At 44.2% G+C, this 25,543-nt stretch overlaps 1 protein-coding gene across 1 annotated transcript; it reads left to right on the plus strand.

Annotated features, from left to right (window-relative positions):
• Positions 1 to 7,064: 7,064 nt before the first annotated feature.
• MESD (mesoderm development LRP chaperone) lies at positions 7,065 to 20,636 on the plus strand. The gene is made up of 3 exons (XM_075897114.2): positions 7,065 to 7,285; positions 14,411 to 14,643; positions 15,867 to 20,636. Exons 1-3 carry the CDS (start codon positions 7,112 to 7,114, stop codon positions 16,129 to 16,131), a joined length of 672 nt encoding a protein of 223 aa, XP_075753229.2. The 5' UTR covers positions 7,065 to 7,111; the 3' UTR covers positions 16,132 to 20,636.
• Positions 20,637 to 25,543: the final 4,907 nt, after the last annotated feature.

Consider the following 25,543-nt stretch of genomic DNA (forward strand, 5'->3'; position numbering starts at 1 on the left):
TTTTTCCCAAAATATAATTTATTGAGTAACAAAAAAAAATCAGTATAGGTTGGACCTTCCTGGTTTGGCTCCCTCAGGACATGACAGGTCCTGGACAAGAGAGTTTTCCGGACAAGGAAGGGTGGGGGATAGGAGACACCAGCCTCTCTTCTGGGTTCCTCTTCCTGGCACCACTGCTTTTGGCCGCCTAGCTGTGGCCACCCTGCCGGCCCCAGGAGTTTCAGTGGTGGCCTTGCAGATACTTGCAACCCCACCAGCCCTGGGCTATGCAGCCGCCCCGGCCCCACTAGCTGTGGGCTCAGTAGCTCCCCCACCCTGTGGACTCTGGCAGCCCCGCTGGCTTCCCGGCCCATTGCAATCTCTGCTAGCCTCTCACCCTGCAGGCTCCGGCACCATGCCGGCTTCTCAGCCTGGCCAGCTGTGGGCTCTGGTGCTCCACCATCCAGCTCTACTCCTAGCCACAGGTAACCTCTGTGCTGGGACTCTCTAGTCCAGCAACATTGGTGGCCCTTCTGGACGATGGATGTTGCAGGACCAGAGGAGTCCTATATCTCAGAGATTCAACCTTTGCAAGTTAAAAACAAATACATTAAAAATTTAATGGAGCAGCACTTAAGGAAAAACATCCATTTTGGGTACACCACCAGCAACCATGGCTCTCACTGATCATTGTGTGTGAAACCGTGGTTGGCCTGTCTTCCAGTAAGGAGTAGGAGGTATGCAACCCCTGATGCCACATCGAGTAATGAGGGAGTTAAGGAGGTGCTTAAAATGAGTTCTCCAGGGATTGTCAAGGGAGGTGAGCCCATAATTGTTGAAGCTGTAGGTTCATAAGATTCTGCCTCTTCTGTGTTTGCTACTGGAAAAGCCCCATTATAGCCTGGTGAATCTTCCTCTCTTTTTCCATTGGAACTCCTGGTCCTCTCTCTGTCCATTCTTCCCTTTTCCATACAATCTGGAATATTCACCCTCCAGACTCTCTGCTCATGGTATGATGGAGCTGTGGTTTGCGGAATCTTGCTCAACGTGCCACATCAAGACCTCTTCTTTTTCCTCCTTATCTGGCTTAGGCATTCCGGAGGTGTATAGGAGAAACACCTCAAAGCCACTACAGCAGCAGCCACAGATAAAACATACAGAAGTACCACTGTTGGTATACTCAGGTTGGAAAGTGGAAGTTAACTCTCTTCCCTAAAGTTTTAAATACATTCCTACTGACCTTTGCATGGCACTACTCACACCACCAGCCATGGTAAGTATGGCCTGCCAGGGATGAGGGAAATGAGGAGTTTTAACTGCATGAAACTATGTGTATAGGGCAAGGGCATTGAATACTGGCATAATTTTCCACTAGCAGGGGAGATTTTAGCTGATGTCTCACTTCTGAAGGTAACAAAGTCATGGAGAGCACAGCAGTTGCTGGCATACTGAAGCCGCCTAGGCTCATATTCTGTTAGCCTGTTTATTGCAATGATATCTTCTGAAGTTATTGCCAACTGGCATGGGAAAGCATCCTACCGTGGATACAGAAATAAGGCTGCCATCCCTAGGAACCTTTGTGAAAGGACTTCAGGGATCATGAAAGTTTCATCAAGATCTCTCTCGAAAGGATTCAAGGGGCATCCTTGTGGACATAAACAAACTGCTCCAATTTGTGCTACTCCCAACCCTGCTTGCCTAAATCTACATCTCTACTTCTGTTTGTTGTACTGCTATCTCTTCAAGTACAGATTAATGAAATGTTGATAGCTACGTCCTATTAAGTTGGGGGCACCACCAATACATCATTGTAAAGGGAAACACATATACAGTTAGCTCACGGTTCCTTCCCCTGTGTGAAGCTCGCCTGTGCTTTACTGCCAGCACTGACTGGACTGTGGTGAAGTCTCAAACAGATCCTGACTTGCAGCATAACAGGACCCTCAGTTGCATGTCCTCTGGCTGCCTCTTCTTCCTCCTTCTTCTAATATTTAGGAGATAGAAAAAACAGGGTTTTTAACTTCTTAGTTCCTAAGGAACATGGTATATGACAGAGTTAAAATATAGATACCAATTTAAATCAAAAGCTTCAGAGGGGTAGCTGAGTTAGTCTGTAATAGGAAAAACTTAAAAAACAACAAATAGTCTAGTAGCACCTTAAAGACTAATACCATCTACATGTTTTGTTTGTCTTTAAGATGCTACTAGACTATTTGTTGTTTTTTAAATTTAAACCAACTAATGCAAAAAACCCAATTTGGGATTCCTGAGGGATAAATTTAAGAACATCCTGACTTCTCTCAAAGATCCACATCCTGACCATCCCACAAGTAGATAATTTTGTTTTACATTCACAAGACAGGGTAAATTTACACTCCTAGTAACATTTTACACTAACTATAAACTTAACATGTTGGGCATGTTGTCTGGTATGGGCAGGTCATTAATTCATTGGACTGACCACCAAATCTTCAGTTGGGGATCTGGATTGTCTGACTTTACGCCGAGTTAGTCTGTTACAGAAAAAAAATGGTCTGGTAGTACTTTATAGACTAACAAAACATGTAGATGGTATCATGAGCTTTCATGAGCACAGCCCACTTCTTCAGATGATCGGAGTTATGAGTTTAGGATGTGTACATCCAAAATAAATAAGATAGGGGAAGGGGAGGTGTCAGAAAAAGGGAAGAGGGTGGGAGACAGAGAGCAGAGGGAATCAGTATCTGAAGTTTGGGCTGTGATTTGCAAAGAAATTGTATAGGCAACTTGACTGAAAGAACAAGGAGTCCAGTAGTTCTTTAAAGACTAACACATTTATTAGGATATTAGAGCATAAGCTTTTGTGAGCTACAACTCACTTCCTCAGAGGCTGAAGAAAGAAAGACAGGGGGAAAAGGATATAGAGATGGGACTGTGACATCAGTGCTAATTAAATCAGAAGAGATGTGTCTCATCTCTTATAGAGGTAGGAAAAAAGTCTTTTGAATGTTTTTAGATTTTGAAGTATGTACAATTTAAAAAGTGCTCTTTGTAAATCCATGTGATTTGCTACACATAACCTATAACTTAAAAAAAAAACCTTATCCCTGAGTAAAAATAAATGGTTAAAAGTTAATCAAGTCTTTACATGCACATCTATCTTCAGTAGCATATATTTAGGGCTGCATTATTGTTTTCCATGAGTATCATCAGGGTAGAGGAACAACAAAGCTCACAAACATTCCCTGCTAAGGCCTTAATTCTGCAAATGGCTGCATAGAAGACATGACTGATCTGAGTGGGATTCCGCCAACATGGAGCTAATGTAAGCTCCCATCCTAATATAAGAAACACTCCTTTCCCTGAAATTCAGACTAAAATGTATAGATCTAAAAGGAATGCATGATAGGAGATACTGTAGGAGATACATAACCATATGCTCTCCTAATTCACCACGTCGGTAAAATGAATTACTCATGAGTAAGGCAAGCTGAACTTAGCCCTGTATGTGGAATAGGAGCACCAGAATACAAAGTAAAAGAGGGTGATTTTGTTTTGTATGAGGAAGAATGTATTAATATAAACTAACTGGAATGTATTTTTTATTTGCATACACCAAAATCAGAAACAGAGATCCAGCTTTTTAAAATTTGAACAGTGAGTCTGAAAATGTTTTCAGTATATGTAAACATTGTCCAGCAATAAGAATATTACCCTAGTTTTTTTTAATAAAAGTAACATTAACTATGGCAATCTGATATACCCAGACCAGATAGTAGATACAGTGCCAAATCCTTGAACAAATATGTTAGTTAATAATTTATGGAAAAGCTTTGTGAAATGGCAGCTAATTAAAACACTGATTTGATTACTGTTCATTTAACAAACCATAGGAATAGGGCTATGGTTTAACAACTTTTTGTTTCGTCTGTATTTTTGTAGTAAAAATGTTACAAAATGACATATCATATGGCTGTTACAACACTAGCTGAGCACATCTTGGTGGACCAACATGGCTGTAACAGACCCAAGCTTTGGATCCCATGGGCTCTTAGATTTACTGGATCGGAAATAGAGGCAAGACACTGACTTAAGCTCTGAATTTCTGTGCATACACTCAGGAACATCCTCTCTCCACATTCCCTGCCTGTGATTTGGGACTCAAGCTCACCAACCAAGGTCCTGAAAGCAATGTTGGTCCTCTCCACGGACTGTCAGATGCTATGGCCCCTTGCTGGATTATAGTTTCACCTGCAAAGACTAAATGACAGCTAAATAAAATCTTCTGCTACAATTGAATGAGATCTCCAAGATGAGTTCCAAAAGCCAGAGGAACCCCATGTACTAGAAGCCAATCCTTATAGCCAATCCACTAGTCAATGACCACATCTGTAGAGGCCTGAGTGGATATAAAAAGTGGATCCATATCTGATCCACAACTGCTGGAAACAATGTGTATCCGATCTGCATACTGCTCCCCACTTTTTATGTATATCCACATCTGCACCTGGGCAGCAGCAAGCTCAGAGTGCCTCACTTTCAGGAAGAACATCTTGGGAGGGAGTGTCCTAAGGGTGATTGTCCTGCTTTGCCCCACCAGGTGCTCCTCTCGAGGGATGGGGTTGTGGTATTCCTGCAGAGGAGTGTGGTCAGGGCATGAGTGCTTCTCCTGCTCCCTGGTAGGAGCCCCTGGCAGGACAGAGAGGGACAAGCATCCTATCCTGACCATGCTCCTCCACAGGAGCACCTCAGTCCCGCTTCCCAGTAAGTGCTGGGCAGGGCAGAGCAGGACAAGCACTCATGTATAGCCCTTTGTGTTGCATTCGCATCCGCTCCAATATCTGCAAAAATGAATCATGGATATTTGCATCTGTGAACAGGGAGTGGATATCCGTGGATTTGCAGGGCTCTACACTTCTGCAGTATTGCCTGTGTCTCTCTTGCTTGTGTCATAAGTGTAATGATAATTACTGTTTCTTCTTTAAATCTCAGTTTCTGGGGTCAAAGTGCACGTGATGCTTTCAGCCTTCAGTCTTAAAAGTGTCTAGCATTCTTGACTGTGGGGTAAACTTCCAAATATAATTCCAGTGCATCCAAAAGACTCAAAAAGTAGGTGAATAAATAACAATAAAACAATAACAGTAAAAACTCAAAATCCTATTATCTTTACCTAGTCCAGTGGCTCTCAAAAGTGTGGTTCAGCTGTCTCAGATGGGCTGTGGGCTCAGGACTTGTTACCCCCCCCCCCCACCACTGTAGTGGGAAACCTGCACTGATGCTCTAGCCCAGTGGTCCCCAACCTTTTGAGGTTGTCGGGCGCCAGGGGGCGTGGCCGTTTGCCCGCCAGGGGACGGGGACACTTGCGCGCCCGGGGGCGGGCCCCCCCCAGCCGCGCGCCCGGAGGCGGGGCCCCCTCCAAGGGCTGCGCGCCCAGGGCCGGTGCCCCCCCCTCCCCGCCCAGCGCCGCACGCCCGGGGCCGGCTCTCCCCCCCCACCCCGCCGAGTGCTGCGCGCCTGGGGCCGGGGCCAACGCTCCCCCCCGCCGTGTGCCCGGGGCCAGCGCTCCCCCCCCGCCGAGTGCCGCGCGCCCGGCGCTCCCCCCGCCAACCGCGCTCCCCCCGCAAGCGCCCGTGCGCCATGTGCCCAGGGCCAGGCCAGCTCCGAGCACCTGGCGGGCGCGTTGAAATGTCCCCGCGGGCGCCATGGTGCCCGCGGGCACCGTGTTGGGGACCACAGCTCTAGCCCCACACACACCCCTCTTCAAGGTTGGCTTCCAGCCCACTCATGCACCCAACCTCTCGGCCAGACCTCCCTACCCTCAGCCCACTGCTCCTGCACCCTATCTCCACCCCACCCATCGTGTCCTGCACCCATTTTGTTGTCAGGGTGATTGGCTGGTGGTCCGCAGAAAGGTTTGCATTGTGGACACATTGGAGAGGATCCAGTGGAGGGCAACCAAAATGACTGGAGGCTGGAGTGCATGACCTATGAGGAGAGACTGAGGGATTTGGGTTTGTTTAGTCTGCAGAAGAGAAGGGGGGGAGGGGGGAGACTTGACAGCAACCTTCAACTTCCTGATGGGAATTTCCAAAGAGGATGGAGAGAGGCTGTTCATAGTAGTGACGGATGGCAGAACAAGAAGCAATGGTCTCTGGTTACAGTGGGAGAGGTCTAGGTTGGATATTAGGGAAAACTATTTCACTAGGAGGGTGGTGAAGTACTGGAATGGCTTAACTAGGGAGGTGGTGGAATCTCCATCCCTAGAGGTTTTCAAGTCTCTGCTTAACAAAGCCCTGACTGGGCTGATTTAGTTGGGATTGATCCTGCTTTGGGCAGGGGGCTGGACTTGACCTCCTGAGGTCTCTTCCAGCTCTATGATTGAGTAGGGTGGGCTGGGCTAGTGGGCCAAAAAGTTTGAGAACCATTGGCCTAGCCCTAGTCTCATGATTTTGAAGCCAAGCTTGACTCATGATTTTTTAACATGGGGTGTCGGCCGTATGGCATCTCTTCTCCTGCCTGAAAAAGGGTGGCAAGAAATCACTTAAAAGATGTAAAAAGTTTAGATCAAAGTACTTTTTGAACTGTCTTTTCAAAACGAGGGCAATCTTTCATTACAGGAATAGGGCACATCCAGTTGCCCAGGTGATACCTAGGTGTCCCTTGGCCTCCAGGAGGACTTGAGCAGGGCCTGTGGGGACAGAGGCCCATAGAGCCCTGCAAATCCGGAGAGCTGCACTAGGGATGTGGCTATTCGCAGCTCGTTTTTGCCGGTATAAGTTTTGTATCTGGAACCCTGCACATTTGTGGAGGGCCGCGGGGATCTGCACCCCTGGATGTGATAGCGGCGAATCATTTTTACCCATGCGGATACATATCTGCGCAGGGCTCTGCCCATCGGGCCAAGCCAGGCTGGGATGAGGAGACGCCTTCCTGCTGGCGGCGAGCTGCCCTTCTGCCTCCTATCCTGGGCTGGTTTGGGGCCAGCCCCTGCTCTGGGCTGGGCTCCGCTCTCCCGCGGGCGGCAGCGCCTGCCCCGCCAGCTACTAGCGCTACCCTTCCCCCCCATCCCGGATCTCAAGCCGAGCCGCCCCCGCCCCCAGAGGCCGGACTAGTTGGAGGCGCCACCTCCTCCCCGCCGCGCAGGCCGGAGAAGATGGCGGCGGCGGCCGCTTGCTGGGCCTGCCTGGCCCTACTGATGCTCTTGCTGGTGGCGGCCGCCGGGGCTAGCGAGCCGGAGGGGAAGCGGCGGGCTGAGGCCGCCAAGAAGAAGAAGGACATTCGGGATTATAACGATGCGGACATGGCCCGGCTGCTGGAGCAATGGGAGGTACGAGCCGGGCTGGGCCCGGGCCTCGCGGCGCCCTCGACAGAGCCGCTGAGGCCGCATGGTGCCCCCTGCGCCTACCGCACCCCCTGTCCGCGCGGTTCCCCCCCCACTAGGCCCCAGAGCCCCCACTGACCCCCTCAGCCCCTGTCCGCGTGGTGCCCCCTCCCTCTTCCTGCCCGCCGCTCAGCCACGCTGCTGCCCGAGTCCCCGGGGGGCTTCCCGCTGCCGCCCCCGGTCTCTCGGACTCCCCGGCCCCCATCCCTGCCTTGCGCTCCTCTCCCCGGCTGCCGGGCCGATGGGAGGGCGCTCTCCTGCCCACGCGGGCGGCGCGGCGCTTCCCCAAAGCTGCTGTGGGAGGGGTGTGCGCCTGGCAGGGGAGCGGGGCGGCTAGTTCCCTACGAGGGCGGGGGGCGAAGTGTGCTGCTTGGATCGAGATTCTCGGGCTGCTCAAAGGGCTCGGCCCCGCTGTGAGATTTTTCCACACCCGCATCCCATGGCTACAATAAAATGGGGCTGGGAAGGGGGACCGTGAGATTGGTGGCTAGGACGCTTCCTAATCCATCGAGTGTTCCCCTTCCCTCATCTGCCTGAACACCCCTCTCTTTCTCCGGGTTACACTTTGTGCTGAGTGCAAGTAACCTTGTGAGCTGGCAGTTTGATCCCTGGCCACTATACCTGGCCAGTACTGATCCCCTCCCTGCTTGAGAGCTATGCTGTGGTCAAAGCTAGTGAGCAAGTAGATTGTTGTTTGGTGAGACTGGATTAACAGATTTCTATTAGGTAGTTGTGGTGGAGAGCACAGATTAATGTACTAGTTCAACTAATTGTAGCCCACTGTGTTCTCCATTAGCTCTCCTCAAGTATACCTTCAAACTAATTAACTGTTTTAGGCCCCAGTCTTGCAGACATGTACTAGTCACATATGTTAACAACTTTATTTAATAAACAGAAATAAGTCACTAGGACCAGATGGTTGTCATTCAAGAGTTCTGAAGGAACTAAAATATGAAATTGTGAAACGGCAAAGTGTGGTATGTAACCTATTGCTTAAATCAGCCTGTTAAATTAGTTATCTGCCAGTCAGCTGGTAAAAGCCAATTAAAAAAAGGCTTCTGAGGCACCCCTGGCTGGTAATCTTAACTTCAGTACTAGGCACATTGGTTGAAATTTATGCTAAAGAATAAATTCATGGGGGTAGCTATGTTAGTCTAATTTTAAAATGAGTAGTCCTATAGCACTGTAGAACAGGGTTGGGGAACCTAAGGCCCAGAGGCCAGATGTGCCCCCCCCCCCTCCTCCTGCAGTTTTCCTGGATCTGGCCAAAAAAGGTTCCCCACCTCTGCATTAGAGACTTAACAAAAATAAGAATGGGACACTTCCAGCCCACTCAATTAGCCTCATTAACATTAGTCCTACAATTGACAGGTACTCCTACAGGTCCCCCCCCCCCCCCCTTATAAATGTCTTGGTTCTGTTACATTCTGGTTATATTCTACTCCAGCTCATCATCAGTGGATTTTACCCATGAAAACTCATGATACTATGTATGTTTGTTAGTCTCTATGATGCCACAGGACTACTTGTTACTGAAGAATAGAATTATCAGACACAAAGATTAACACAATTAGGCTACATCTACACTGCAACGCTATTTCAGTATTCCGGAGTATCCCATTATGTCAGGCTCACGATTCCTACATTCCTGTAAACCTCAATCCACGAGGAGTAAGGGATGTTGTGGAATAGCGGGTTATTTCGAAATTTGGCTCTGTGTGGACAGCGCCAAATTACAAAATAAGCTATTTTGAAATAAAATCGAAGTAAGATATGCAATTTGTGTAGCTCAAATTGTGTATCTTATTTCAAATTATGGTGCAGTATAGATGTAGCCTTAGTTGTGGAAGAATCAGCAGACCTTTTGAAAAGGGAAATCGTACTTCATCAAGCTATAAGAATTCTTTGAGGGGGTCAGCAAACATGGAGAGAAGGGTGATTCAGTGGATGTAGTGCACTTGCCCTTTCAGAAGGCTTATGACCATGTCCCTCACCAACGGCTCTTAAGCACTCTAAGCAGTTGTAGTCTAAGAGGGAGGGATGAGTAGCTGGCTGGAAGGAATAAATGATTATTTTTCACAACGTACAGAGGTGTAGAATAGCGTCTTCCAAGGACCTGCACTGGGACCATTGTTGTTCAAATAAATTCATATGAGATCTGGAAAATAGGATGAACAGTGAGGTGGCAAAGTTTGGGAATGATACCAAAGTACTCAAGATAGGTCCAAAGCTGACTGCAGAGAGCTACAAAGGGATCTCACAAAACTGGGTAGCTGGACAATTAAAATGACAGATGAAATTCAGTGTTTTTAACTGCAAAGTAATGTATGCTGGAAAACATCCCAGCTATACATACAAAATGATGGTTGCCAGATGCTAGGACTGAAAAACAAGATGGATCACTCAGTAATATCCCTGTTCTGTTCATTCCCTCTGAAGAATTTTTTTGAAGACGGTCAACCACTATGAGAAGAAAGGATACTGAGCTAGATGGATCATTGGCTATACAGGGTTAGACCGTTCTTACCTTCTGTTAATGTTCCTTTATTACCTGTTTCCTGTCCTCCCATGGATCCTCCTGTCACACTACCATCTTCTGTTCTTGTCTGTTTGTCTCTCCCAAATGCCACCAAGCCTCCTGATTCCATTCCTTCCCCTGTGATTATTACCTAAAATATTCAGTTTTTGAAAGCAGCAGAGGTGAAAATATGTCACTTTTATCTTTATACAGTTTTTCAGGGCTCTAAGTCAAGGTTTGAGAAGTGGTTTTTGCATGTGCCTTTCACACAGGAGAGTTTTGCAGAGGAGAAAAAAAGCCACTCAGGTGTGATTAACTGAGTGTTTTTGATCAGCAACTTCTGGACTTCCATTCTATGAACTGGCACTGAGGCCTTGTCTACAGGGAAAAAAGGGTTACATTAGAAATTAACTAATGTTTTAACTAAAATGATGGTAATCATGACTAGCTAATCTGTTTCCTTGTTGAGAGCTGTATTTTTTTAGTGTATCTCTATGGTAACCAATGACAAGGATTGGAAAGTGGGCATCATGCCCTGCCTTCTCAGGGGGCTGACAGAGCACTCAGGCCTTGCAAGACTGAAGAGTTTATATGCTCTTACTCCTACTCATGTCCCCTGGCCTTTGCCAAGCCCTCCTCAACTTCCTGGCTTTTTGTTGGAGGGAAATTTGAAGTAGTTGTAAATGTGTAAAATGAGGAAACTGGAAGTGGCAGATAAAGGGCAGGGGAAGAAAAAGAGTTATAACAGCATGAGGTTGATAAAAATGAGACTATATGGAAGCATAGTTGTGATATTAGGAGTCAGCAAGTATTAAATTCAAATCCTAACTTACTGTGTGCCTTTGGACAAGTTACTTTCCTTCCCTACTTCAGTTTCCCCACTTGTATAATGAGAATATTTACCAGCCTCACAGAGATGTTGATGATTAAGTCCTGATAATTTAATAAAGTTTTCTCTCACGTTAAAATAATCTACCGTGTGTGTGTGTGTGTGTATAGGACACAGAGTGCATAATCTTCTATTGTTCTAAACTCATTTGTAACACAGTTGAGGGAGAGAGGCACAGTTGCTGCTAAGCCATCTTTATGCCTGCCTCAAACCTGCAAGCATGTGGGACTGAACCAGACATGTAACAGTTAAAGGACTTTAAGGGTTTTTAATTTATGCTTTTAATGGCAAAAGAGGAATTTAAAGAGGCTCTGTGTTCAGGTCTTGCCCATTATACTGGGAGGAAGTATTATACAGAGCACACTACACTATCTTTATGCCACCCAGTGGTTCCAATATGTCAGGATAATCTCTATCAACTTCTCCAAAGTTGCTTTCCCACTACTTTGTGCAGCCTGAAGAGCATAAGAGAGCCAGAAATAGAGCCAAAAATATGGGCCAGAATTTTTTTCCTGGCTAAAATTTGTATTATTTAAAACCATTTATTATTGCACTAATTTTAAACTTTGGCATTCCCCAGACTTGGCTGTGAGCCAAATCATCATAGTTTCTTTGGCTAATTCTGTAGTAGAAATATATATAATATACTATGTGGAAATCAATAACCTCGAGTTCATTGCGGGGAGAGGCGTGTGAAGAGAAAATAGATACAGAAGAATTATGGATGTCATTCAATCCATTTAGTACTTTCTTTTTGAAATTTCATGTTCATACATGCCTGGCAGACTTGCCTGTTCCTCTTAAACTGAAAATTCACTTATTTGTCTTGCTTTCAGTTACTAGTTTTGGAGTTCGCACAGTAATATATAGTTATACCATGTATCTCTTATAAAACTTTCTAAGAGGTCTTCAAGTGCTGAAGTGCCATATACAGGGCTCGACAAATACGCTTATCTACTCGCCCATGGCAAGTAGATTTCAGCCGGTCGCCCCATTCATCGGCGGTCCGCGCATGCGCAGTTTGGGTCTTGCGCATGTGCTGTGCGGGGCTGGCAAGTGGTTTTCGCCACAATCGTCGAGCCCTGGCCATATAGATAAGCAAACAATCACTGCTTTTGATAGAAAGTTATACTTAAACCAAAGCAGCAATACTTTGAAAAATAAAATGAATACATAGTCATAGCCGTTCAACTAATTGATAGGCATGTGTTGTTACTGCAATCTTAGCCAATTTGTGTAATGTATAAGGATTAGTTGAAACTTTTTATTCTTGGCTCCCCATTTCAAAAATACAAAATAAGCTACATTTGTGCTGCTTAAAATAATTTTAAAATAGCGCTGAGAATTGCTTTTCTATTTACTAAAAATTATTTCTCATTAATATAATGTTTTTCATGTTTACAATAGTTTATAAATACAGCCTTTCTCAGCATCCCCATAAAGTGTTGTTCCTAATTTTCAGGAATGCGGACTAAGAGAATAATGATGGGATTTTCAGAAGTATGTGTGATTTTCTCCCCCCCCCCCATTGAGTTTGTGCTCCTAAATCACTTACACACATGTGAAAAACATCACCATAAATGATATACTTACTGTGTACCCTTAAGTCAGTAGCAGAGCTGAGAGCACAGTTTGAATTTCTGATCTCAGCCCATTAATTAACTTCTCCCCCCCCCCAGCCAGGCTTTACATGTACAACTCACATTCAGTTAAAACCAGTTTGTAAGCAGTGAAGAAGGAAAAGCTTAATTTAACTATTTAAGAAGTAACACAGTAATTCCCCAAAGTAAAAGACTGCAGTATAACATAATGATAAAAAATCAATTTAAAAACTTAGGCCAGTCAATAAAAAAGCAAACTCTACTTGTTCCAGACAGGAAAACAGTTGCAGTCATTCATCCTAACAAGCTCTTTTAAAGGGGAAGAGACACTGCATTGTCCTTTTCTATCTCCATCTTGTAGTAGAAGGATAATACCTGTTTCATAAGCTGATATAAGGTATAATTTAGACTAGGGATGTTAACGTGTACCCGAATACACAGTTAACCAATGAGCCTGAGCGCCCTCCCCCCAGTGCTGCCTCTGTACTAGAGGCAGTACATGCAGGAAGCCACTGACTCCTGCCGACCCAAATCCCCCTCACACTGTTGCCTCTGTATCAGAGGCAGCAGTGTGTGTGGGAGCAGGCGGGAGCCAGTGCATGTGGGAGGCAGTTTTTGAGTGGCTCTTCCTCCCTCCCCATCCCCACCCCCGCTGCCCTCCTGACTCCCACAGAAGCAGCAGTGCAGGGTTGGGCGGGGGGGCAGGCAGGAGCTGGTTCTTTCAGGGAGCTGAGTACCCTGTTCCCCAGAGCTAACTGCTCCCCACAGTGCTGCCTTTGATACAGAGGCAGCAGCATGAGGGAGAAGGGGGGGGGGGCGGAATTCAGCGATTACACCAGGGGTGGGCAATAATTTTTGCCTGGGGGCCATCCCTTAAGCGGTGTGGTCTAAACAGGAAGGAGGAGGGGGTACCCACTAAGCACCCATGCCCTGGAAGAGGCTTGGCATGCTCCCCCATCCCTAGGCCAATTAAGGCCTGGGGGTAGGGGAGTGTGGGAAACCTTCTCCGCTCTGCCCCCGCCCTGCAAGCAGTGTGTGGCGCTTTCGTTCAGATCCAGCCTGCGGAGGCTCTTTTGCCCATCCCTGGGTTACAAATTTACACAAATACATACATTTTAACATCCCTAGTATAGAAATGAAGCTAAGGAGATATACATTTAAAAAATTCAGGAAGGGCTACTAACAGTAAAGGGGCTCTGTATAGGTGTATGCTGCAACACTGCTATTATTTGTTTCACAAAGTATACAAGGTGCATTGTAATGTTTGTTGCTTCTATGTGTCTTTTATAAATGAATAGATAAAATATGTGGAGGTTGTAATTGTCTCAGTGCCAATTCAATTACACTTCTTATGTATGTAGTATACAAACAAAATTTGACCTAGACATTGCAGTTTTGTACCCCTGTATCCCTGTTGAAGTCAGTGGGACTTAGAGATGTAGATAAGGGCAGAACTCTCCCCTAAGCATGTGGCATATATAAAGTGACGGGAAGAATTCACTGAAGGTCAGCTAAATATTAGGGATGTAAAATCCCATTTAATTAGTTAACAAGTTAAAGGTTATGTTTAACTGATGAAATGATTAAACGGGGTGGGCAGGAGGACCCCTATGCTGTGATGCTGTGGGAGGGACTGTTCCAGCCTGACTGCTCCAGGCCAATGTGGCTGCTGACTCCCAGCCCATGTGGGCCAGGAGACTGCAGTCTCACAGAGGGTAGGGGGTGTGTGCATGCTGTCAGCTCGTGCTAGGTGGAAGTCACTGTGGGGGGCAGGTGGTGCTTACCCAATAACCTGTTAACCAGTTACATCCCTGGTTAATACCGCTTAGGAGTTGAGCAAACACCCAGTAAAGAGCGCAGAAGATGCAATTTGCTATATCTGTCTTTATTTTGGAATCCTCATCATTAAATCAAATGCAATTTTCTCTTTTTCACAAACTGTATCTAATAATTCTCTAAACTAAACAGTGACAAATGCCAAAAGAACAGTTTTGCAATAGGTTGGTATTTATGTGGAGGTGTCATGTTAAGTTTAATATGTAATTAACATCTATTCAAAACAGAAAGATGATGACATAGAAGAGGGAGATCTTCCTGAACACAAAAGGCCATCAGAACCGATAGATTTCTCCAAAATTGATCCAAGCAAGCCTGAGAGTATCCTGAAAATGACCAAAAAAGGGAAAACTCTTATGATGTTTGTCACCGTGTCAGGAAATCCCACTGAAAAGGAGACAGAAGAAATTACCAGCCTGTGGCAGGGCAGTCTCTTCAATGCAAACTATGATGTACAAAGGCAAGCAGTTGTCTTCAAACTTTTATATTTGCTCTGACAGGACTCTGATATTTCTTTCTGAAGTGTTAACTGTTCTGTTTTTCTCCGTCCATCTCTTTGCTCTCTTAAATCACTGTTCATATGCTTTTTTTTTTAAACTTCCTTCAAGCCTCTTTTGACAGTAATGTAGTCAGGTAAACAAAGCTTTTTTAAGACTTAGGATATGTCTATACTATAAACTGGGGGTAGGGAACCTATGGTGGTCCCTGCTTAATTTGATCCAGCTTGCAGTAAGTCTCTGTCATGGGCCGGAAGTCCAGAGCCTTGGTACCCCTCCCTGGTGGGGCTGAAATACAGTGCATGCCATGTTAAGTGTGAGTGAGGGGTGGGTTTTTTTTGCTTTTCACCTTGGGAGCAGGTGAGTAGTGAGGGATAGGGTGGGTTTTTTTCCTCTTGTATGTGACCCCGACCGAAAAACAGTTTCTCGTGTCTGCTATAAATGTAAATTGTTGACTTACAGCGAGCAGGATTCGGTCCTGGGGGGGAAGGAGGGGGGCGCCACCTTAAAAGCCAGTTCCCCCAGCACAGTCTCTGTGGGGAGGAGATGACACTGCAGGGTACTGGCAGTGCTTCCACCTTTGAAATATAGGAAGAGCAAAAGCACTGCAGGGAGCCTGGGGCAAGCTGGGGATTCAATCAGTCCCCTGTTGGCCCTGCTCTCCCTGCTTTTGAAATGTACAAGAACTCCAGGAGGGCTCTTGTACATTTAAAAAACAAAGCGCCAGGAGCACGGGGCCAATGGGGGACAGTTTGAGTCCTCTGTTGGCCGTGCTCCCCGCAGCACTTCCACCTGGCAGGGCTCTTGCTATATTTCAAAGGCAGGGGCGCCCTTATCGACTAATTGAATAGTTGATGCAAATTACATCAACTGTTCGATTAGTTGATTAATCTAAATTTAACATCCTTAGCCTGGTCTACAATGGGAGTTTAGGTCAAACTTAGCTTCATTAGGTAGATTTTCAAAATAATGAGTTCACAGTTCCAAGTCTGTTCTGTCGACTTTAACGGTCCTTAAAGTTGATTTCTGTACTCCTGCTTTTATGAGGACTAATCGCAAAATTCTATTTTGTATGGTTGACTTAATGCTACTTATTACATCCTGCTCTTGGAATAGCTCTAAATGAAACATTCTGTTTTAAACATGTCAAAGACCAAATACTAATTGATAGTATTTTTTCATCTAGGTTTATTGTTGGCTCAAATCGTGCCATTTATATGCTGCGTGATGGGAGCTATGCGTGGGAGATCAAAGACTTTCTGGTAAAGCAGGAGAGGTGTGCAGATGTAACTCTAGAAGGTCAAGTGTACCCTGGCAAAGGAGCAGAAGAAAGTGAAAAAGTGAAAAATAAAACAAAACCAGAGAAAACTACAAAGAAAAAAGATGCAGACAAGAAATCTAAACACCTCAAAGAAGAAAACCGCGCCAGCAAACAGAGAGAAGATCTATGACAAATAAATTAACCAGACTGAACACAATACATAGAAAATCAACACTTGTGTTATCCACAGAGGAAACTGACTGTGTCTAAGTTTTGCAGCCTTACCAATACAATTTTTGGTTCTTTAAGGGGGCAGGTGTGGGAATAAGAAGAGGAAGGATTACTGCTTTAGGAGACTGTATGTTAAATGCCAGTTTACTTATTAATGTTGGGCATTTACTTAGTAACAGCAAAGTTAAGATTTAATGTCTTGGAATTGCCCTACTTTAGATAGCAACTTTTTGTGTTACTTGTGCTCAGTTGGTTTAAGGTTAAAATAGACACCAGTGTATCTGATGTTATGGACTTTGTTCATATGGTAAAAAGGAAAAAAGAATTGTGATCCTTACATTGCAGAAAAGTTAATATGTAGTGGTAATTGACTGTTGTGGTTAGGTGTTATGTCAGTGATTCCTATAGTCACTACTAAGTAGTAGACTAAACTGGTACAATACGTTTCTGGGAGACATACAGACTGTGTGGTCATTGAATCATATTCACTATGATTTTAATGAACAGTATTCTGACTTCAGGCAAAGTATACCCTCAGAGTACCACAGCTGGCATTGAGACAAGTGCCTAGATGCATAATATAAGATAGACACACAAAATACTGTTTTGTTTGTACTCTGAATCAGCAAAAGCAAGGAGATTCTCAGGACCTGATCCTCTAGTAATCTCTATCTGCATGAATGAGGCATAACCCAGTGGGAATCAATGGACTTATAATGGCAGTCTGAAAATGGTTTAAGTGGAAGACCCAGATGTATTTAGGTGAATTCAGTGGGAGTTAGAGGCCTAAATACCTTTTGAGGATCTGGGCATTGGTGTGTATGTTGCCAGTCCAATTTTTGTTTTAGAATGCTGAGTTCTTACAGAGTAAAAGATGAGTTAAAAGAAAAGCAGCTATAACTCTGAATTTGTTTTTTATTGGGTTGAGAGTTTTATTTTACTCTATATAAGTATTAATTGCCATGCTGAGGAAAACTAATGTACTGCTAGCCATCTAGGGCCTGACCATTCTGTCAATTACATGCTAACAGCTTCCATTAAATGCAGCTGATGAATTAGGGGGGAGCATTTGTTGGTTTTTAATAATTGGTTCAGTCTGCTTGAATAATTCCTCGTGAAAACAATAAAATCAGTCTCCCTTTGCAGCAATCATAAATACTGGAAAAGTTGATTGGGGGTAGGAGGGCGGGATATATAAATCCTCTTCAAAAGACAGGTTTATTTTATTCTAACTGTATCCGCATAACTGTATGACTTTGAAGTTTTTCCTCAAATATGTTGAGGAATAAATGCATAATGACCTAGAGCACACACCCAATTCAGGTTTAGAGGTATAATATTAGATATGTTTGATGTTACTGAAATGAAGTTATTTTGATTTTTAAGGTGCCAAAATTGATGTGTTTTACTTTAGATGACTAAAAGGGTCTAACTTGAACCATAATGGTTAATATTTTTACACTGAATTATTTTGTGAGTAGTTAAGTTTTCTGTTGACTTAGAGTATGTCTACCATATTCGAAATAGTCAATGAAGCCAGGGATTTAAATATCCATGCTTTATTAGCATGATCTCGCCGGCGTGTTACTCTGATCAACAGCTGTTTCGAAAGTGAAAGTGTGCACCGGGACATGTTAGTTCGAACCAAACCCCTTAACACGTCCCGGCGTGAACTTTCAGTTCCGAAACAGCTGTTGATCAGAGTAATGCGCCAGCGAGATCATTCTAATAAAGCATGGGATATTTAAATCCCCGCTTCATTGACTATTTCGAATGCCTACATTTGCATCCCTAGTTCAAACTAGGGTGCAAGTGTAGACATACCCTTAGTGTTTGTTTCAGAATAAGAATGTAACTGAATTTGTACACAAATAGAATCTGGTTTTGTTTCAAAATTTACCTTTTACAATTGTGCATGATATGTTAATTTCAGTAAATTATTTTCAGGATACAGGCTAATCCCTCTCTGTTTTCCATAATTACTCAGAAGTAAAGACTAAAATTATGTGGATAAAACATGCAGGTATTAATACGCATATCTTCACTCTTCCCCTTGCAGGACTTTGTGTGAATTAAAGATTAAATTGTAGTCAATTGCAGTAGAAAAGATTGCTGTAAATGTATGTCTGCCCAGCACTTTGAGTGAAAAGCTGTAAAGCAGTTGTGTCTTGGGGATTAACTATATTGCTTTTCTGCACTGGTATTCATGGCGAAGATACAGAGCAATTCAGACAACTCAGTGTAGATATTTGATATTCAGAATGTTTCCTGCTCTTGTAAACATGTTGTTATCTCATCTATCATTGATCTGTTGCTTTCAAGTACTCATTCTGCAGTGCCTTTGTTTGGAGTATTGCGTCATTTTTCAGGAAAGAATCACAAGCCAACTCAAATGAAAAACTGTAAAATCAAAAATATTTCTTAGTGGATTTCAAACATGTTATAATTTACCTTGTAAATTCTAGAATCCTCTTAACAATAAACTAAGGATATTTTAATATGGATATAAAGGTTTTAATGTGGCATTTCTGATCTCTCTGGAGATTACAGTTTTTTCAGTTGTGTAATATATACCAGGTACATGCTGGATCATTTTCTCCAGTTTCATGCAGTGGAAGCACAAAAATCTTTTTTTTTTTTTAAATAATACAGATACTGTAACAACCATTAAGTTGTGTGACAGGAAATATTGTTAAAAGTATCAAAATACAGCTAAATGAAGCTCAAACCAACATTTTAATGTGGATGTCTCAGGCTAAATATCTAAATCCTTTTTTAGGTAAATAACAGTAGCCTGATTTGGTAGTGCTGAGAACTCAATAGCAGGAGTCTGTCTAAAGTGGGAAAAGGTGTAGTTTTAGATCTAGCTAACATAATTTGAAACCACACTTACTTAGACATGAGCTGTTAAACGGTGTCTGCATTAGAAGCTAAATAGTGTTTCAAATTGTTAGCTTGATTTTTTTTTAAAGGATATTTTTCCTTAGACAAACTTAATAGGCATATAGCTGACTATTAATTAGTCAATGCTTTTTGATATTCAAATGTATTAAGAAAGGATATGCTTACTAGAGTACGTGCACCCAGGTCTCCTACACTCCATTTTTGTTAACTCTCTTCTATCCACACACTCCAAGGCCAACTGTTAGCTTAATGCCTGTTAATGTGACTTCATAGCAGATTTAAGAAGTGCAGTGAATGCCATAATCTTATTGAAAGTACAGGAAATGGCATCAGTTTTAGTCTCTTCCTCTGTGTCCCTCTTTCAGATTTAGGGTACTAACTAGTATCTCGAAAACAAAAGTATATGGGTTGGGAAGGAAGAGGAAAGAGCTGAGGTGAGTACATAAAGTTTTGAATGCTGCTCTGCCAGACTGCAAGAGTCCCATGTGTGGTCTGGATGTCCATTTTCTTTAATTCTGTTTATGTTCTCACCCACCATTCACCTGTATGTTTTCTTGCAATGACACTTGCATCAGATATGACCTGGGGACAATAAGCAGGGACAACTCACAACAGTGGTTGAATATCAGTGGAGATGCTGTGGAGCAGTGAACTAATAAGTAGGTGTGCGAGCCAACTGATGGATGCCAACATGCAACTCTACATTTGATATGCTGGTTTTAAGCTTAAATGGCCACCTGAGACAAGGTTGACAGGTTTGGGCTACACACACAGCTTGTCTGGAAATTCCCTGTACTGCCAAACACATGATGTAATATATACATGTTAGTGATACACTTTAGAGAGAACTCTGCTGATTTCCCCTGCCCCGCCACACCTCTTATTTTCTTGTTTACAAATAAACCTGTGCTTTTGTCAGGTAAACTGTTACCTGCCTGCTTTTTTAGCAGACATGCTGTAGCAACAACACTGCAAATAGTTTTCATAAATGTAAGACTGTAGGCTAAGTTTATTTCTATGGATTGCAAATTTTACAAATGTCATGCTTAATGTTGGCCAACACTAGGAGGATACTATATAAAGATTTGTTACAGAACCTTTCTAGACTAATGCTATGGATAGTTTGAATTGTATAGTCATCACTTACATCTTTGACAAATATGGGAATGAATTTTTACCATACATTTTAGAAACACCATGACAAACTTTTGTCTTATTGAGCACTATCAGTTTTCTTGACAGTTTCCGGTTAGAAGTCCTGACCAATAGTGCAACTTTATCTTGCTTTCATTGGTTTCAATGGGAGAGTTGTCACGGATTTCAAGTGCAACAGGATTGGGACCTCTTGCCTGATGCAAAAGAAGTACTGAATGTAGCAGCTGAATTGAATGCCAGAGGCTGAACTTTTAGTGAAAAACTTTAGCATAAGGCTGAAACACCATTACTTAAGGAGAAATAGACTGGTTGTGTTTACACAAATATTTCCAGGGCAGAATGTACATATAATTTTTTTCAAAAATGTAATGAATAATTTTAATAAAACTTATTATAAAACTGTCAGTTGTTAGCCTTTTCTCCTTATCGGTTGCACAATATTCTCCTATTACAGTTAACTTGCAGATAAGGAAGATAACTTCCCATTTCATCAGTATGTTCTGTGTAGTTTGTTTATGCTTTTCCTTACACTTCCATCTAGTGGTATAAATAAAAACATATTTAAAACTCTTAACTAACTCCCTTATAAAGCACCTGAAGCTCTACAGCCAGTAGTATTTCCCATTTTGATAGATGTCTTAATCTCCTCTACAAAAAGTAATGTGGGTTTCTGCTCCTTCCCCCGCACCCCTCCAAAAAAAGATGCAAAAGGTATTTTCTATACATGTTATCTTCCACTTTTAAAACTTTCAGAAGTAGAGTGACTGGCTGAGAGATGGTGGTGAAGCAAAACAGGCTCCTGGGTCGCTCTGCTTCCTATGGTTCCCACCTTTCTGTTCATCTCCTACCTGTACTTCATTGACTTCTATCCTCTCCTCTTTATGAGGTTATAGAATATCCCCTTTAATAAATCATCCACAGAGGGGGGGAGTCTATCCCAATCAGGTGCATCTCCATACCTGCTAGTTTTCACACAGCCTTTAGTTTAAAAATTCCTCCAGGAATTTTTTCATTTCACAGGCCAGCAATCTGATTCTGTTTTAGTTAAGATGATGCCCATCTTCCCCGTATAGGCTCCTCCTTTCCGCAAAGGTTCTCCATTTCCTACTACCTCCATGTTGCTCCTCTGAACACCATCATCTCAACCATGCACTGAGACAACCCGTCTCTCTGGCCCTACTTGTGGAACTGGAAGCATTTAATGACGGGCAGCATGTGAACTGCTGGCAGGGAGGAGACTAGCTCCTAACCCTAGATGAGGCCCTGCCCTTTCTGCACCCCCTCAGCAGTACAGAACCACCCCATTGCATCTGGCAATCCCTCTGCAGGCTAGCACCCCATCCCTGAAGTCTTTAAAGGGAAGGCTATGTGACCCCCAGCCTTAGAGTACTGGGAAAGCAGCACAGCCCCAATGCCAGCCAGCACCCTTGCTGCCTGTTTGGGATACTACAGTCTTCCCTAGTCTGATACCTGCAGCCCATGATTTCAGAGAATTCTACCATGGAGATTCTGGCCAAGCAATATAATTTACATTTACATGCTCCTATTTTATTGGGATAATGTAAGTTACAATTTAGCACTAAGATTGTCATTAAAAAGATTGTTTCTTTGGATTTAATTTCTCTGTTTTGATTGTGGGAAGCTACTTAGTACCAAATTATGCCCATTTTAGTGCAGCGTTAACCACAATATCACCTGAGTAACTCAAGTTTTCTCAATGGAGTCACAGAAGTGTAAAATCAGAAGGCAGGCCAGTACCTACTAATAATTTTATATGTACTGGACCTAGGGATGGTGGGGGCCCTGCAGAACCCCCCTGATTTGAAGTGTTTTTCATGATATACCAGATTTACAGTTTGGTTCAATGGCTCCCAACATGCCCACTATAAAAACTGTTCCAGCACCTCTGGCTAATTTATTCCAGTAGCAATCTGAATCCCATTCTGAACAAATTTATTTAGTAATACGTAAGTAAATTCAGGCTACATTGGGTGTTTCCAGCTCTTTTGCTGCAAATAGTTTGTGACTTGCTATTAACAAATGATGCTTAGCAAATATTTTATACTGTATGCAGTTGGGCAGATAAGCATCTGCTTGATAAACAGCTGTATTTGTGGGGGCTTACGGATACTTTGACGCTTACAACTACTAGCGAAGCTAAATTCGCTGAATCCACAATTTGGAATTTTAGCTTATACTAACTAAGGCATGGGTCGCGCACTGTAGTGTAGAGAGGAACGTAGTTATTGCCAACTGCATATAATCGATGATGGGTTTCATTATGCTGCTCTGCCGCATGTAGTTTTATACACCAATTGCCCTAATACAAGAATGCATTATTAAAAATAAAGCTCTCAAATTTTCAAACCTGCCTAGCGACCATTAGACACCACTTGGCACCTCCGTACAAATAATCTGTTTTTCAAAACTCTGGAGCATGTAACTATTTCCTATTTATAGATTCTAATCTACTTCAGTAGGCTTTCTGCATGCTTAGCTTACCTGAAAAATGTCAGGGCCTTATACTGAGCTGACTAATATGGTTTTAGGAACATACATTTCTGCACTCCGCATAGAACATCCTGGCACCTGTTTATACAAGGGTAGCATTTCACTTATGATGTTGAACTCTGCATGGTTGGAACGCTTGCATCATACACCACCAGAGAATGGGACAAAGACACTAGCTCACCTGCCTTAATCGCTCACCGTGCTAGCCACTGTTAACTTACTAGTGTACGTGTCACAGGAGAAGTGTGCCATATAGTTCTGTGAACTTTAGCTACATGCCTAGTTAGATCTAGGGTCTTTGGTGCACCCAACCTGCACTTGAAATTGGACTAGGGTGTGGGTGACAGGGAGGACACAGAAGAGACTTTACACTTGGCTGCGCTACATTGGATTGAGCTGCCCATGGGCCTTTGGTACCATTCGGGAAGCTGGGGTTTGCTGGAGTGTAGCAACACGCTACCCACAAGCTGGTTTTCTCAGCCACGGCCTCTAATGGTGGATGACAGGGCCTTTGCGTTACTACACCAACCTTATGCCACTAGACGTTTCCACTGACCTTGGAGAAGGCTGGTTAAGCAAGTTTTTCAGCCTCTTTGTCCCTTGTAGGTATGCTTATGCTGTATACGTCTTTCAGCAGCATAACACTCCTGCCTTCCCCCAGCACAAGTATGAATAATAGCAGTGTAGCTGGTGAGGCTCTGTTTAGGCAACTAGAGGAAAGCCATTTCTGAAAGGGAGAGGGGATATGAGTATATATACCCTACACCGCACTCTACGCAGGCAAGCCATTCCTCACAAGCTACAGGGCCTGAGGAAAAGCCTTGCCTAGCAGGGAAATGCTGTACCAGGTCTTTGCTGCCAGAGCCCTTTTCAGCCACAGGGGAAAGTGCCAGCAGCAGATGGACAGTGGGGAAAGAACATCCTTTCGCCTCCCTCCCTGGCAGAGCCTTTCCTTGGCCCATGGGTTGAGGGGACTGAGCCTTTCCTTGCCACAGAGGATCTGAAGATTTTCCCCACTGTCTCCCTCCATGCCCCCCTCCCACCCCAGAATTTTATTTTTCAAAGAGGCGAGACGCAGAGACAGAGTAAGATTTATTGGAGCTCTGGGAACAAACAACATTTGGCCTCCCACCTCCCGTGCACAGGGGCCCACCTTCCCCACTTCTCCCCCCGCCCTACAGCCTGAAGCTGGAGCTGGGCCATTGTTAGCCTGGGGCTGTTGTGGGGGGGTCCTGGACCTGCCACCTGCCCTGGGCAGCATTCCCTAAGCGGCAATGACACAAGGCTGGGGGCTGCTCTCAGGCCAGCCAAGGAGTTTGTGGAAGCAAAAGAAAGGCTTGAAAGGAGCCACTGGTTCATGCAAGGAGTTGAGCTATGATGTGTGTGCCCCCTGGTTTGATTTTGAATACAACTTACCACTAACAATGTAGACATCTCCCTGGTCCCCATGCAAACATAGGGCAACTTCTTATCTAGAAAGAAGTGATTATTGCCTTTTTTGGTAAAATCTAACATGCGCTCATCAACTTGTTTAACTAGTATCAGGCCTGTAGCCCGATCACCAGGTCTTGAATGCATACCTGGAAGCATTTTGCAGGTAGTATATAGCAGACGACAAATTTGATGTTGCACTGTAAATAGACAAAGCAGTTTCCTCTGTACATTGCTTAGTCCTACATTTGGCATCAGCCAGAAAATGGGCTGATGGCGTAAAATAATCTCTCGCTCGCTCTCTCTTGCTCTCGCTCAGAAATGAAATGTCTGTCTGTCTTGTGCATGAACTCCTCCTAAACGGTAACAGCTAGGGCCACCAAATTTGGCAGGCAGCTTCCTCCTACCCTAACTTAAAGCAAGCTTAGGGTTTGGTTGTGCTCAGAACATAGGGGCTGTGCCTAGATTGGCATGATTTTCCGGAAATGCTTTTAATGGAAAAGTTTTCCGTTAAAAGCATTTTTGGAACAGAGCGTCTAGATTGGCACGGATGCTTTTCCGCAAAAGCACTTTTTGCGGCAAAGCGTCCGTGCCAATCTAGATACGCTTTTCCGCAAAAAAGCCCCGATTGCCATTTTCGTGATCGGGGCTTTTTTGCGGAAAACAAATTTGAGCTGTCTACACTGGCCCTTTTGCGCAAAAGGGACTTTTGCCTAAACGGGAGCAGCATAGTATTTCCGCAAGAAGCACTGATTTTTTACAGTAGGAAGTCAGTGCTTTTGCGGAAATTCAAGTGGCCAGTGTAGACAGCTGGCAAGTTTTTCTGGAAAAGCGGCTGATTTTCCGGAAAAACTGGCCAGTCTAGATACAGCCAGGGAGAGTTTTTTTTTCCCCATAACAGAGAAAGAGAGGGGCAGAGAGGAGGGATGTAATTCTCACACTCACCATTGGGGGGAGCAAGCAGGGATGGGGATACTTCAGAGTGAGCACTGGGGACAACTATACTCTCACAAGATTGACCAGCTGGGGATGGGGTTCTGCATGTTGCCAGCCAAGCTGCCTTCTACAGGTAAGGTTCTCCCCACTGCCCCACAGCTACAGGGCCTGGGCATTACCCCACCCAGCTATTGGGCCTGGGGATTCTCCTGCTCCTGCTTATAGGACCTCCACACTTCCACCTCCCCCTCTCCCCACTCCACATGGGAATGTGGAGATTCCCCCACCTCCCCCTCTCCCCACTCCACATGGGAATGTGGAGATTCCCCCAACTCCTCCCTCCCCCCCCCCCCCGCTGTGAAGCTTCTACAGGGCATAGAAACTTCTCCATCCCCCCACCACTTCTCCCAGAGTGTGGGGATTCCACACACACA

The sequence above is a fragment of the Pelodiscus sinensis genome, chromosome 14 (assembly GCF_052426305.1).
Source record: "Pelodiscus sinensis isolate ZL-2025 chromosome 14, ASM5242630v1, whole genome shotgun sequence".
Classification (NCBI taxonomy): Eukaryota; Metazoa; Chordata; order Testudines; family Trionychidae; genus Pelodiscus; species Pelodiscus sinensis.